This window comes from Eufriesea mexicana, unplaced genomic scaffold (assembly GCF_001483705.2).
Source record: "Eufriesea mexicana isolate 0111107269 unplaced genomic scaffold, ASM148370v2 scaffold415, whole genome shotgun sequence".
NCBI lineage: Eukaryota > Metazoa > Arthropoda > Insecta > Hymenoptera > Apidae > Eufriesea > Eufriesea mexicana.
Window position 1 is genome coordinate 697,691 of NW_016908639.1, and position 14,881 is coordinate 712,571.

The window sequence follows — 14,881 nt, forward strand, 5'->3', positions numbered from 1 at the left end:
CCCCCCCCCCCCCCCCAATTCGAACAGAAATCACTCTTCGAATGTCGTTTTCTCCGTGTCGAAAGCATCACGTGTTGAGAATGCTGTATTCCGAGATTGTAAGCGTAATGGAGCCTCTAGTGGCGCGGAATGGGAATTATTAAGTCGTGAAGGGAGATGCGAATTTTCTGGCAAACGGCCGTGTCTATTCTTACCGTGTTATCGCGATCGGAGTGTGCATCAATCCACGCGGGTTTATGCTCGACGTTGCATCTAAATTAGCCACTGAGTATACGGTTAATGTTCCATCGTGTGCCGGACGAATTTACGTTGCTTGGTTGGAAACGTTATCATTTTCACCCGCGATATTCCAGTTTTTCCTCGGCGATGCAATCGTTTCCTTTGAAATGCAGACGAAAAGGAAGTACAGCTGGGTGATATATTAAAAGTCGACGTCGATCGATGGCGAGATGCGGAGAGAGAATTGAATATGGATGCCTCGCTTATTTCGGTGAAATAAATTGTTGGGCTGTGTCGTTCGTTATTCCATCGAGTTTAATTTGCCAGGTATCATCGAGTAGCTGAGTCATATTTATGAAGGTGTTCCTCCAGAGATTTATGGATGCCGTGTTGAGGGAAGATGAAAGCAACTAGCATTCGAAATTTCAAAAAATTTCTTGATAATTGATATGAAATCTGATTTAAAGCACAGTCTCTGTGCTATAATTTCATTCCTTTTCTGGAATATAGTACATTTTTGCAATCTTGAAATATGCAATCTTAAAATTCTATATTTTATTATTAAGGTGTAATAAAATATGAAGAATTATTTTGTAGTTATTTTGTATATAAGAAATACAATAGATATATCAACACGTTGACTGTCATGGTGGTCATTAGTGATCAGCAATACTAATTTTTCAAATTCATATTCGTTTTATTCTAACCAATTTTTAAAAATTTGAACAACGTAAATGAATAGGGAATTTTGAGCAGAAGACACTACTAATTTGCTCTATTTCTTTCTTTGCCATATTCTTCAATAATTCATCATTATATCGTAGACCCTGAGTGTACCATATAAAAATTGCATGGCAGTCAAAGTGTTAAACTGTGATCCACGAATCATTGTAAAATGTAAAAGGAATTATTTTCTACACAAAATATACTAAATACTCTAAATTTTGAAGCAATTACTGTAATTGGTGCAGCAGAAAATAATAAATCTACCCTAATTACAACTTGGTTTCTCAGAAATAGGAAACAAGTTATTTGCAAATTTTCAAAAACACAGTGCCACTGTAAAATCTGCAGAAATGTATTTTCTACATAAGCTACTAACTACCAAAGTGTGATAACTTATAATTACCACGTAGAATATGTTAAAATTAAGCTCTCGATTTCTCAAAAATACGAGGAACCGTGGAATTTCACGAAACGCGATATTAATCTCGAAATGCATAAAAATTAACAGCTGGGGGAGTAGACCACTGTACACGACACGCCCTGTTACACGGAATTTCATAGCAGAGTTCATTTCGTTTTTCCATCGTCGCGGGAGCGATCGAAAGATAGAAGATAAAACGCTCTCTATTCATCAGCGTCTATTGTGCCTGTGTCAACAAAGGGACGCAACTTGATCCCTTATCTGATACAAAGAGCAATACTGTAGACAAACAGTAGCTTTATCCATAGACACGAAGTTTACAAGGCTATCTGGCAGAGCGGGCGTTTCGTATCTTGCTGCGTAGAGAAAAAGACACGTCAAAGCGAAACTGCGATTCAATGAAACCCGTCGCCGTGTCCTTTCCGATCTGACGTTTCCTACGTCGCCTCTACGATTCCTTCCTCATCCACGCGAATATTCCCCGTGAAATGGAACGCGAGAAGCGTTTGATAGAACGCGCAACTTTAAAATTTCCTAATTAAATCGTGCACCGGGCGAAATGCCGCGTGATACGGCACTAACGAAACAACAGAACCTTCCACAGAATCTTCTTTATTCATACCACAACCTGATTATTTATTCATCTCTCAACACCCTCGTCAGATATTACTCAACGTTCTGTCCGTTTCCTCATTTTCTATTTGAGCTACTAACTCTGTCAACAATCTGGACGATTTTTCTAATATTTTTCTCATTCCTTTTATTATAAGATTCCTGTATCTGTGGTTGTAAGGAAAAATTTCCATTCAGAATTAACCCTTTGCGGTCTGGACAGGTTTCGTTTACTTTGGAAAACGTTTTTGAGCTTGCTAACGCAACATACATATGAATAGGTGAATGTATAAGATAAAAGTTTAAGATTTTGTAAACGTTATATATTATTGTTCACGACTTGTAATTTACCATTTACCATATATGTATAGTCTCTCTTCTGCCACCAGGGATAACTCGATTCGAACATACTCTGCAATCTTTGTGTTTACGATGCAGATGCAGTGTAATTATATGTAATGTGTGGTAGTGGTTGTCATAGAATGTGTGGTATGAGTGTGAGGAATGTTTGTGTGGTAGAATGTGTGTGTGTGGCGAGTATGACAGAGAGTCGCGAAGAAACAATCAGTAGGTGAATGATAGTCATTACATATAGGCGTTGTGTGCGAATGAGAAGCGAATTTATTTTACGAGATTTAATTATAATTTATATCGTGCTGTTATCGTGTTAAATAAATCTTCTTATCAGTTTATCCATTTACTCGCATAATGTTTCATTAATCGCTGTTTCTTATCGCTAGATGATCGTCCTGTTCTTGTTGTTAAACGCAAGTCTCCAACAAGTCTAAGCAAAAATTCTTCTCTAAATTTTAGGTGGTAAATTTTCTGATTGCTCGAATTAACAGTAGATGCTTTGTACCAAATAATAGCATTAACAATAGACGCTTCCAAGCCTCAGAAAAAGAGTTTTCTCTTATCTTGAACGCTGTGTCGAGTTACATTCGACATAGGAGCACAAAGGGTTAAATTGTATAATATTCTCTTATTATTTGTTCTTGTAGGCAATTATATGTATATAATTGGTAGATACGAGCTTCCGTAGTTGGAGTGGGCAGAGCGATGTGTGTGTGTATGAAGATTTTCAGCAATAAATCAGTACTCAGTCCTCAGTCCTCGTTAGTTGGGTTAGTTGCGTTAGTTGCGAATAGAACGAGGTTTATAGAACGTTTGTACAATAAGAACCAAATTGTTAGTAACAAAGTATTAGAGTAATATAGGTAAAAATACAGTGTCATTTAATTCTAACAATTCTAATAACTAATCAAATTAGGATACTTTTAGATTGTGACGTGCAACGTTCCTTGCAACCACAGAAAGAATTCTGATTAGCCTGTAATTATATAATATCAGCGTTGTTTTAAAGAATCTGCTGTAAAAGTTCTCCATTGCAAATTAATGGACGTAATGTAATTATTGAGAACCTTTCTTGGAAGATTATTTCTCCTTCCAATTGCCCCATTTTTATTACATAATCTGTTAAAGGGAAGAAGGAAAGAGTTTGACTCTCAAGATCTCGATTTTGGCAGATGAAGCTTTCCTCGAAGGATCCCCTCGATTATTCCTTCAGCCACCGTTTCAATCGACGTTTCATCTTCTCGGCACCACCGAGAAAGACCATCGATCGAGGAATGAGAGAAGAAAGAGGCGGAGGAAAAACCGCATGATCGTTATAATTAATCCCGTCCAGTCGAAGAAGCGAAACGAAACGGAACGAAGCGAAAGAGGGACTTAACAGGTGGCTCCATTAAACGCGATCCTCCTCTAAGAACGCCCGAGGGAGAAGCGAAGGACGCTTCTCTGGAACGAAATTATCCCCTTTCTCCCTTCCAGCCATCCCGACCTCGCTACGTACGGGGAAATTAAAAACTTGTTATTTGCAGCGCTCTCGGCTCCTTCTATATACCGATGCTGGTCATGCTGTTTTTCTACTGGAGGATCTACAACGCGGCCGTCTCCACCACGAAGGCCATTAATCAAGGCTTCCGCACGACAAAGGGCTCGAAAATGCTCGGCTCCAGGTAATACGCAGCGCCGCGCCGCGGACGAGTGTGGAACCAAGGATGCCACGCGCCATTACTCTTCGCGTCGCGCCCTCTGGACCGAGTTCCGATCGGCTCGTGCAAATTTCGCTCGCTTTCTTCGACTCTTACTCGCTTTTATGAAATAATTCAATTATTGCCTTTCCTCGCCGTGTTCCAAGTCCTGAAGTTTATTTTCCGTTCGGAAAGTTGTCGCGTTCGAAATTAATCGTGCTGTAATCGATAGTCTTGTCTTCGCCTCGCCTTGTATTCGAATTTTTAAAAAGAACATTGGATAAAAATACAGTGCCCCGAAATTTATCTGTCACTGTTATTCTTATAATCGAATTATCCAAGATACTTGTAAATCATGCTTCTTTATCCATTTTGAAGCACATCCGACTATATTAAGGAGTAAAAGAATTAGAATATTTTTGTCATAACGTATCCCAATTTTATCAAACACCGGATGGGTTAATCAATTTTTACCTATCACATAATATAATTCACGCATAATTAAGGGTAGTTTAAGTCATCATTTCGTTCACATCCTGTCTGTTTAAAAAATACAGCCGCTCAAACTCGAGAATTTTGATAATCCCTTCGACGTGGATTAATCACGAAAATATTTTTGATAAATGGGACACTTGGTTTATCTTGCACGAATTTGATGCAGATTCGACGAACAGAGGTTGACCTTGAGGATCCACCGTGGTCGAGGAAGCGTGCATAACGGAAGCAACAACGGGAGCCCGAGGAGTCCGGAGTCGAACAGCCGCAGCTCGGTGAAAAGGGAGAAGATAAAAATCTCGGTGTCGTATCCGAGCACGGAGACGCTGAATACCAAGTGTAACACCCTCGAGAGGACACCCTCGAGGTGTTCTCAGACCTCCGTGCACTATAGCAATGGGCAGACGCACAGCCAACTGTGCCCCACTCCCAGGAGCACGCATCTGAAGGTAACTCCGCGACTCGGCTGAGTTATCCTCCTTCAAAACGCCTTTGGTATCGCTCTTTTCTGGTTAAAAATAACGTTCGAAGGCTGCAAATCCTTTGGAGACGAGAATAAATATTTCTCTATGCCCCATTTTACCACTGCGACATGACTGGACAGATATTTTCGAATGAAAGGATGGTTAAGGCCTTGCGGAGAGGCTTGGCCTGAAGGGATGGTCTGAGATTGGGCTTTAGAGGTTCAACGATTCCAAGATAAATATAGATAGTCCTTGTTTCCTCATTAGGAACCAGAGAGGGGTTATTACTTGTGTTTTAGTTGACTTTCTTGTAAGTTAGGTCTTGGAGTAGATACTTAGTTGTGTCAACTGCAGAATTTCCTGGAATTTATCTATAAGGGAGTTCAGAATTAGGTGAAAGAAGGTATTAGATTAGTTAGATCTGAATTACACTTTTGTCTAAAATTTTGTTTAGCGATTAAATAATAATTTAAGATGTATTACAGTTCTTCAGAAGGTACTGTTTATATTTTAGTAACACACTGAGAAGTTTCCTTGTTTATTCATCTACTTTAAAATGAAATTCAAGAAAAGATGGAAAACTATAAAAATACAATTTCAAATCCTTAAATAGTTTAAGAAATTCATCTCTAATGACAGCAATAGAAAATATATATTAGTACATTATAAATAAAAATAAATTCATCGTGGTGCTAGTGTGTCTGATAATTTCCTGTACCAAGTAATTAAGAATTTGCTACAATAAATATCAAAGGTATTTAAATATTCCTCTACAATGTCGAGTAATAGTTAATCTATGTAATGCAATATATCCTCGAAATATCCTTTAGGAATCGATGTCGTGTGCTAGTTAACCCAGCGTCTTTCTCGCGCAATTAAATTTTCTGGAATGTAAATCACTCGCTAAAGAGAAGAGTCAGGATCGTTTACGGGTCGCCATAAATATGCATCAGCGGCTCGGGACGCCTCGAAATCCAAGAGTGGCCAAATAATTGATCCAGCCTTTCTCCCCCCCCAACGACGAGAAATAAAAATCACGTGTCGTTGCCTTAAAATTCGTAATTAATCTCAAAAAATCCTCGTACATTGTACACTTCGTTTTCCAAGTGGAAGATTCTCAAATTTCTGCGCCCTCGCCTTTCTCTCTATAATCGAGCATCCCTGCCAAAATCCCGCGTACCGAAGAGAATTTGATTTTACGATCGAAACGATGAAAACTGGTTTACGATCGTGGGGTCGTAAAATCCTGGCGACACGTTTGCGTGTCCCCCGAGGAAAGCCTGGAAAACTAGTGTCGTTAAACGTCTCTTTGGATGTGTTTGTGACAGGTGAGCGGTATCAACAGGGTCGGCAGCACCAGGAGGCCTAGCAGACGTAACAGCTGCGAGAGTCAGATGATGGGAGACGAGATGTCGTTGCGAGAACTTGGCCAGGGCGCCGAAGAGAAGCCCAGAGTGATGAAAATGGGGAAGAGAAACATTAAAGCTCAGGTATTTCATGATGAAGCTCTAGATATTAATTTAACATCGAAGATCTTTCTTTCAAGTCTTCTGAAGAAGAATTGCCTGGCTCTTGGATACTACTAGAAGAAGGAAAAAATAAAATTAGGTACGGCAAAAATGTGACACGATAATTAAGAAAGGATCAGAGCAATGATGTCCTCTCACGACTCTCTAACGACTAGTCTAAGACAAAGGAAAACGATATTCCTTTGTCTAGAACCTAATTGGCACAAGAAAAGCAGCATAAGGTAAAAGTGAAAATTATGTTCCTCTAAAGAAATGACAGAAAGTAATACTCAGCTAGAAAAGGAGCACTTTGAAGGAAGAATTCATTGGAGAGAATTATGAGGAATTTTTTAAAGAAAATATATCCATGGTGATAGAGTGGGAAATAAATTTCAGATAAATTCCAAGAGTAATGCAATTCGATAGATTTCAGAATGTGAAACCGTAAAATGTTTTCCAAGGAAAATGTGTAATATTATTCAAGCCTGAAAGATAAAATTCAGAAGGGATCTAGTCCAATAGACCTTGATGTAGGGAATTATGAATTATTCAGGTGAAGAGATTTCGCATGGAGACAAAGGCAGCTAAGACACTGGGTATCATAGTCGGAGGGTTCATCCTCTGCTGGCTTCCGTTCTTCACGATGTACCTGGTCCGCGCCTTCTGCCCCAACTGCATCCACCCCACGGTCTTCAGCGTGCTGTTCTGGCTAGGCTACTGCAACTCCGCAATAAATCCGTGTATCTACGCGCTCTTCAGCAAAGACTTCCGATTCGCGTTCAAGACGATCATCTGCAAGTGCTTCTGCAAGCGGCGGGCGAATACTTTGAGACGAGGCAGCGATGGCAGTCAATTAGCCATGAGGTAAGGAAGTTTGGTCAAGATAGTATCGACATGAGCAGCTTAATTTAGAATATACTCGTCCACGACATCAAAGGATCGCTAAATTTTTATCGAGAGCTTAAAAAATAGATAAAATTGCGAGGAAAAATTGTGGAAATATTTTTATAAGGTCGATAGAAAGAGGAGACGTTCCTCTATAAATTCACTGTAAAACGAATCGTGGTAAAAATTTTCTAGGGTCCCTAGAGTTGATTGAATTTGTACAATTTTTGGGGAAAAGGTACCCTTTAACTTTTACCTCGTGTGTTAAAATGAAAAGGCATTTAAAGGGTCGATTAAGGAATATGAAAATTGGAATTTCAGTGCTTGTAATTAGCCTAGGTAGACTGTTTTAGGATTACTTTTAACGAAGTTAGGGTCATTCAAAGATTAACAATTTTGTAGACGAGTATATGTACAATATGCATTCCTTAAGTATTCCAAGCCCAGATTTTTCGAAAATTGACCAGTTTTAAATAGAATCGGGATTCATCGAGTGATCCTAATGAAAAGTATAGATCCTTTGATTAAGTTAGGACCCAAGAATCCAGACCTCGATTTGCTACTCTCCAAGTACCTCTGAATTGAGTCCAACGATCCAAGTGAAAATCACGATCCTCCAAGTGATCCTCGCAAAAGACACGAATTTTTCCAAGAGTCCGAATCAGAATGCACTATTTCCAAGATCATCCGATCCGAAATTTCTTAATGAAACCTATTCGACACGAGACTTATGGATCCCCAAATGATCCAAGAGCAAAACAGAATCCTCTCAGCCACTCAAGCCGAATGAACAAATTCCGAGAGCCATCTAAACTCTAAATCCAACAATCCAAGTCAAAATCCGCGGAAGTTCATCAACTTTGGCAAACTACTGCTAACTATCCCGGAACCTCCGGCACAATTCCACCTCCCATAACAACCTCACCTCTGTAACTAGACCACCCTACGGCCAAGCATCCGATTCCCGAAACGAAGAATCTGTGATCCTCACTCGAAAGACTCACAAGTCACATCACTTGAAACGTCTGCTCGCAGAAACGACCGGAGCCCAAGCTACTCGATGCAGGTACCCCAGCAGGGTGTGTCCATCGACGACTCGGACCCGGACCCCAGCTCAGAGCCGACGGTGCACTCTCAAAGCGAGTCGAGATGACTGTAGCGTGCCAGGTGTGGCGCTCAGCGCGTCACCTTCGACCCGAGGACCTCGAAAGTGAGGATCCAGTCCTTCTGAAGGATTCGGGCCGTCCTCGTGGACCCTCCTGACAGCCCTCGAGGCGACCACGTGCCGCGGAATCGAGCACAACCGGTCGTTCCCACGGAATCGGGCATCACGGATGGGTCAGACACGTGACCAACAGTCGAGCTTTCTTCGATGTTTAATTTTCAGCGAGTCGCGTGAAGGAAGAGACGTTCTTAGCGAACGAATTCGCTGAAGCTAGTCGTAACTGACCGAGACTGAGGAAAAATTGGGGAGAAAGGGTGAAAGCAGGGAACAGATAGAAGTGCGAGACATGGTCTGACGATGAGTGAATTCGAGGTTAGGTAGCAGTGGAGTTACTGTCTGTGTTTAGGGTTATGCAGGGTCGAAGTGGAAGATGAATTTCATTTCGTAAAATTTGTGAAGAATCCATTAAATACGTTCGCACATGCGTGTGTCGATATCTATGTGTAACATAACGAATGTTAGAAGCAAGTTTGGTTATCTTCTTACGCCAACAGACGCCATTTGGCTACCGAAGCTCCCTCTGGCCTCTCAGCTAACCGTCATCGTTGCCGCCATATTGTTTCCCGTAGATTTTTTACCGTTCCTCGTTGGTTATATGTGATAATAGCGTTAAACGATCGCCTTTGCTGAACTCGCGATATCAGTGTGTCGTACAGGTTGCTTCAAAAGTCGTCGATCGTTACGATGAATTCGATGCACAACTGTGAGTGCGGGAGATCGAGGGCCCGAGTTTTGGAACATCCTGTAGCGCGTGCAATGTCGAGACACGCGAACAGGCGCATGCGCGGAGACAAGCGCCGCGGAAACAAAACGTATGAACGTAAGTGTTGTTATGCCGATGTAATTTTAAACGAGCGGGAGAGATCTCGCGTTGGAACACTCTCTACGGACCCCTTTTCGATTCTATCTTGAACGTTCTCTCCAAATGGTCGTCCGGGGAGGACAGAGGGACGTCCGAAATCGGCGTGGTTCATTGTATTATGTGATATACCGTCTACGATACGTAACGAAACGAATGGAAGAATAAATATGCGAATAAATCCATGATCGTTGATCCTTATTCAGTGTTCATTATTTGCTACCCGGTAGATTTCCGATTACTTTATTGGTGATTATTTGTCAGTTTTTTAATTGCTGCAGTCAAGAAGTGGAAGAGTTGAAGTTTGCCAAGTTTGAAAGCTGGAATATTTCGAATTTAGAAAATTGGAAAATTGGAAAATTGGAAAATAGGAAAATTGGCGTTTGGAAATTTAGAAAATTTAGAAAATTGGAAAATTGAAAAATTGGAGTTTAAAAATTTAGGAAATTTAGAAAATTGGTCTTTGGAAATTTAGAAAATTGGAAAGTTGGAAAATTGGGATTTACAAATTTAGGAAGTTTAGAAAATTGGAAAATTGGGGCTTGGAAATTTAGAAAATTTAGAAAATTGCAAGTTTGAAAATTGGAGCTGAAAAATTGGGGATTTGAAAATTTGGAAAATTACAAACCTGAAAAATTGGAAATTTGTAAAATTGGTGGTTTAAAAATTTGGGTGATTAGAAAATTGCGAATTAGGAAACTTAAATTGCAAAATTACAAACTCGGACAATTAGAAATTTGTAAACTTAGAAAATTAAGAATTTAAAGATTCTAAAGTTCGGAAAGTTTCTAATTTGGGAATTTCAGTACTAAAAAATTCCAAATACAACTATATTTCCAGCAATCGGGACGCAGTACCATTTATATATCAATCTCAGGTACGTATAAATATGGTATCCATTATGAATGAAGATATAAATTTATATCCTTTATCTATATTAAAACACAGCTATTCCACCATCTATCACCGATCGCTTTAGCTTATTTTTACGTGTCTGTCTTTTCGTACCCGTATAAACTCAATCTATCCTGACGAATTTATCCCGACGTCTAAAACTAGATTCCATCCGCGGAATTTAAAATTAAACCAACATTTACTGCCACATGCACGGAAATGAACATTCAAATTGAATTGAACCGCGAGAGAAAAGAGATACGAGCGCGCAGCATTAGATCGAACATCGTAATTTATTGATCTGCACTAAAACCAGCGACAATTGCATAAGTCCGCCCACACGTTACTGGTCTTAACGACTGGAGAGACTCGCGAACATCATTTCCAACAAAATTTACCTCAGTCGTTCTCTTTTCCGATATTCCGAAATAATAAATAATTAAAAAAGGACGAAAATAAAATCCATCGTTCTTCATTGCTAACAAAAATCTTTAAAAAATATCACACGAAAATTTATTCAACTTCCACTAACAAAATAAAATAAAATAAAATAAGTAAATAAGTAACGAAGACAAAATGGCGGCAGAAGTATTACGTGAAATACTAAAAAGTATGATACAAGAACAAATGGAAAAATTGCTGCGATTAATCTCAGGATTAATTATGCGGAACCATAATCGTGTGGGAGAGGTGAAAGGATTTTTGACAACGGCCATCAACTTGAAGAAAGGAGGAAGGGAAACAAGAAACGCGTGTTTTATGGGTCACAGGAGCGTCGACACGCTGAATCAGCTGGTCTTTTACCTTTTGTTCGCGTCATCGGCGAATTCCTGGCGAACGTAAGCGTAGGTCATGGTTTCTCTTCACGAGAAAGTTTGGACAGCCAGAAGTGGTGGAATGTCACGGGCGTCAAAAGAAGGACGGAGCGCCTCCAGCAGCGAACGTCTACTGTTCTTTTCATATTTCGAGGTCCATGAACAATTTAATTCAGTTCCTTATTTCTTCCTCTTTTCCCCTAAACTGCTTTATTACGCAAATACCTGTCATTCAACATTATAAATACCTGAATAACACAGAATACCCGAATAAACCTATAAAACATTTCGCAAATATTCTTTGTATCTTCTTGATTTATTTAATGGAAATTTCTAAATTTATTTTACTTTATTGATTATTATTTATTTTATCTATTTACTTTATCTTTATTTTATCTATGGAAATTTCTGTTTTATTTTATTTCATTTTATTCTAATTTTATTTTATTATATTTTATTTTATGATATTTTATTGATTATTATTTATTTTATCTATTTACTTTATCTTTATTTTATCTATGGAAATTTCTGTTTTATTTTATTTTATTTTATTCTAATTTTATTTTATTTTATTTTATTTTATTCTTATTTTATTTTATTTTACTTATTCAATTTTATTTTATTTTATTCTTATTTTATTTTATTTTACTTATTCTTATTTTATTTTACCTTATTTTAATTTATTTTATTTTATTTTATTTCAGATTTCAGAAGAATGGTGATATGACCTGTCGTATATTCATCTCTCCCTAACCTCCATATAAATTCATCTCCAAAAAGAATAATCCGAGCCTTTTAAACCATTCGTTCCTTCACACGCTTCGCTTCTTGCACACGTGGGCATTTTTAAGTTCGTTAATTAATTAAAAGCACAATCTAATAACCATGCAACGTGTATGGGGTATGAAAGTGTATCGTATTAGTCGTTTAACGTCGTCCATTTAATTTCCAACTCGTGCATCCTTTGCACCCATTTACAATATCTCTTCGCCAATCGTAACGATCTGCCAAAAATTCAGGTATCAGATTTTCCTACAAAACACCCTCGCGTTTAACGACGTATAACTCCATGCAACCCGTGGAATTGCATCGAGTGCCGAGCTACTATCAACTCTCATTTGTTTCCCTCTTTCAGATCATTTATATCAAACGCCCCCACGCCATCGAGCCAGCTTCCTGCAGCAACGTTCGGTGAAAAGAACAAGCGATAAATGTTGATGGTTACGAGTTAGCCGAGAGATACCTCGATCGAGAAATATTTCATAGAGAATGGACCGGAATAACCTGCGATTCTGCTATTTTTAAGCGCCATCAGGTTAAAAGGGGTTGACCGAAGTCGTCGATTGGGATCGACAGAGGCGGCAGGTCCATGGAGTAATTAATCGTTATCGTTCCACGATGCTGGATCAAAGCAAATTATTCATTTAATTCATTGTGTCGGCGGAGCATTCGTGCAAACAGCACTCGAGTTCTCTACGTTCCATTAAATTTTCAGATTCGACCTCAAAGCTAGCTGGTTGGCGAGGGCTCGAAACACGGAATCCCATCGATGACAGTCCGTAAGAGCCGCTGGTATCCGGCTGTTGAGTGAATTAATGAATTCACCGAGTCAAAGGGGTGGCCTGCTTTTATAAAACGACGTTCCGACAGGAATTGCCCCTGTGAATGCGACCCGGGACACACGATCTCGTGCTGTCTTCGCGGGGGTTGGGGTGGAGGTCGTGTTTTTGACTGCGGTACGATGGGATTTATTTTTGATTACGAGGATGGGCATTCCTTTGGGATTTGACGGTCTTTCAAGTTACGCTGGGAAAGGAGATTTTTATGAAAAGGTTTTTTCAGGGTTGAAGTCGGTTATTATAGGGTCATATGACTTTCTTTCTGGCCAGAGAAATTATTCTTTTTTAGTAGGGTTTAGGAATATAAATGGAAGAATGATTTTTATAAATAGAAATTTGAATAGTGGAATTTGTTGGAAGAATTAAATATATTTTTTGGAAGGTTCTTTAAGGGTTGAAATTCATTATTATAGAGTTATATCACTTTCTTTGTGATGAAAGAAATTTTCTTTCCGTAAGATTTTGGAATGTAAATGAAATAATTTTATAAATAGAAATTCGAAGAGTCACATTTGTGGGAAAAATTAGATACATATGAGGGTTGAAGTTTATCATAGAATGGTGTTTCTTCCTCAAGTGCAAGAAATTTATCTTTTTATAAAAATTTCTGTTATTCTTATGGAATAGGGCCAGAAGAATAATTTTTTAAATAGGAATTCAGTGACTGGAAATTTTGGAGGAGAATTAAGGGGTTAAAAAGGGGTGAAAGTTGATAACTATACAATGGCGTAATTCGCGTGATAAAAGAATAAATTAACATTCCTCTCAAAAATTTTCTTCATCCCTATGGAACAGAGATAACAGAGCAACTTTTTCAATGGGAATTCGCTGATTGAAATTTCCACGTATAAAAGTTTTATTTTATATACATACACCTTTAATATATAAAAATTTGTATAATAATCCAACACAGACAAGAGAATGAAAATCAGAGACTGGTTTCGTGGATAAAATAATTTATTCACCGTGTAAATTAGCTTACTCGCGACGATTAACGGACAGTGTAGAGAGAAAAACATGGAGAAAAGTGGAAAACGAATGCGAATTAAGTCCGTTCCCGTTCGTGTGACGGGCCTGGATCGCCTGGAACGAACTCGAAAGGCATTCAGAAAAGTTTGATTACCCCCTCACCGGCTAGACCAGCGGTAAGAAACGCGTTCCGCGGGAAATCCCCGATCGAACGGCGCGAAACGAAGATTATCCTGCCTCTTTGATCGTTTCCGCGACGAAGAAAGGAAGAGAGAAGCTACCAATCATCGGGAAAACGAACGAGGAAACTTTTCTTCCGTAGCCACGTTATTTTTATATTCGATGGTTCAATCCGAGGACGATAATTCGCCGGAGCTCCAAGTTGTCGCTGGTTACGGACAAAGATTTCTTTGCGATGTGCTCGAATCGCATGAAAGATCTACGATCTCGCGAGGTTCCTTCGGGGTCCAATAGTGTGATACGAAAATTGTGGAAAATTGCTAGGACATTCGTTGGAAAGAATGATTCAATCAGAAATAACAAAATTCTGAATTTTAGTATTATTTTTGTAACTCGAAGGATTGGCTCGATTCTCTTGGATCTGTACAGTGAATATTTCTTGAAAAAGGTTTCCTAGTTAGTTTTACAGTTTTCAATGTCATCTTTCAGAATAAGATTCTGCATTCTATCGTCATCCAAATTTATTAGTCACAAATTATTTATATATTTAGAAAATGCTGAGAATATCTGGTATCTCTGTCACAAAAATACCACCCCAAGATCTATGCAGTGAATATTTCATATAGAAGGTTTCCTAGATAGAAATTACATTCAGATAAACAGGAACAAATTTGTATTACACTTGTCAGTGTCATCTTTACTAGCAGTCTTCTTCAGAATAAGATCCTGCATTCTATTATCATCCAAATTTATTATATAAATTTAAAAAATGCTCAAAATATCTGCTATCTCATCCTAATCCCATAATTTTTAAGTTCCTCAACTGTGCACAAATAAGACATGAAAGGAGTCAAAAAATTGTAGCCACAGAACTGTCTCAATAAAACCCTCAGCATCCCATACCTGTACCCTAAATTCCAAGAGAAATGCAAGCTCGTCAATCCACCAAGAAACGAA

General features: G+C 38.8%; 1 protein-coding gene across 1 annotated transcript in view; it reads left to right on the forward strand.

Annotated features, from left to right (window-relative positions):
• Oamb (Octopamine receptor in mushroom bodies) overlaps window positions 1-9,581 on the forward strand; it is a 21,472-nt gene extending 11,891 nt beyond the window's left edge. The window contains exons 5-9 of the mRNA XM_017897360.1: window positions 3,859-3,996; window positions 4,673-4,955; window positions 6,299-6,460; window positions 7,032-7,342; window positions 8,399-9,581. Of these exons, the coding sequence (XP_017752849.1) occupies window positions 3,859-3,996; window positions 4,673-4,955; window positions 6,299-6,460; window positions 7,032-7,342; window positions 8,399-8,516 (1,012 nt within the window). The 3' untranslated portion in view covers window positions 8,517-9,581. The remainder of the gene's footprint in view (window positions 1-3,858; window positions 3,997-4,672; window positions 4,956-6,298; window positions 6,461-7,031; window positions 7,343-8,398) is intronic.
• Window positions 9,582-14,881: the final 5,300 nt, after the last annotated feature.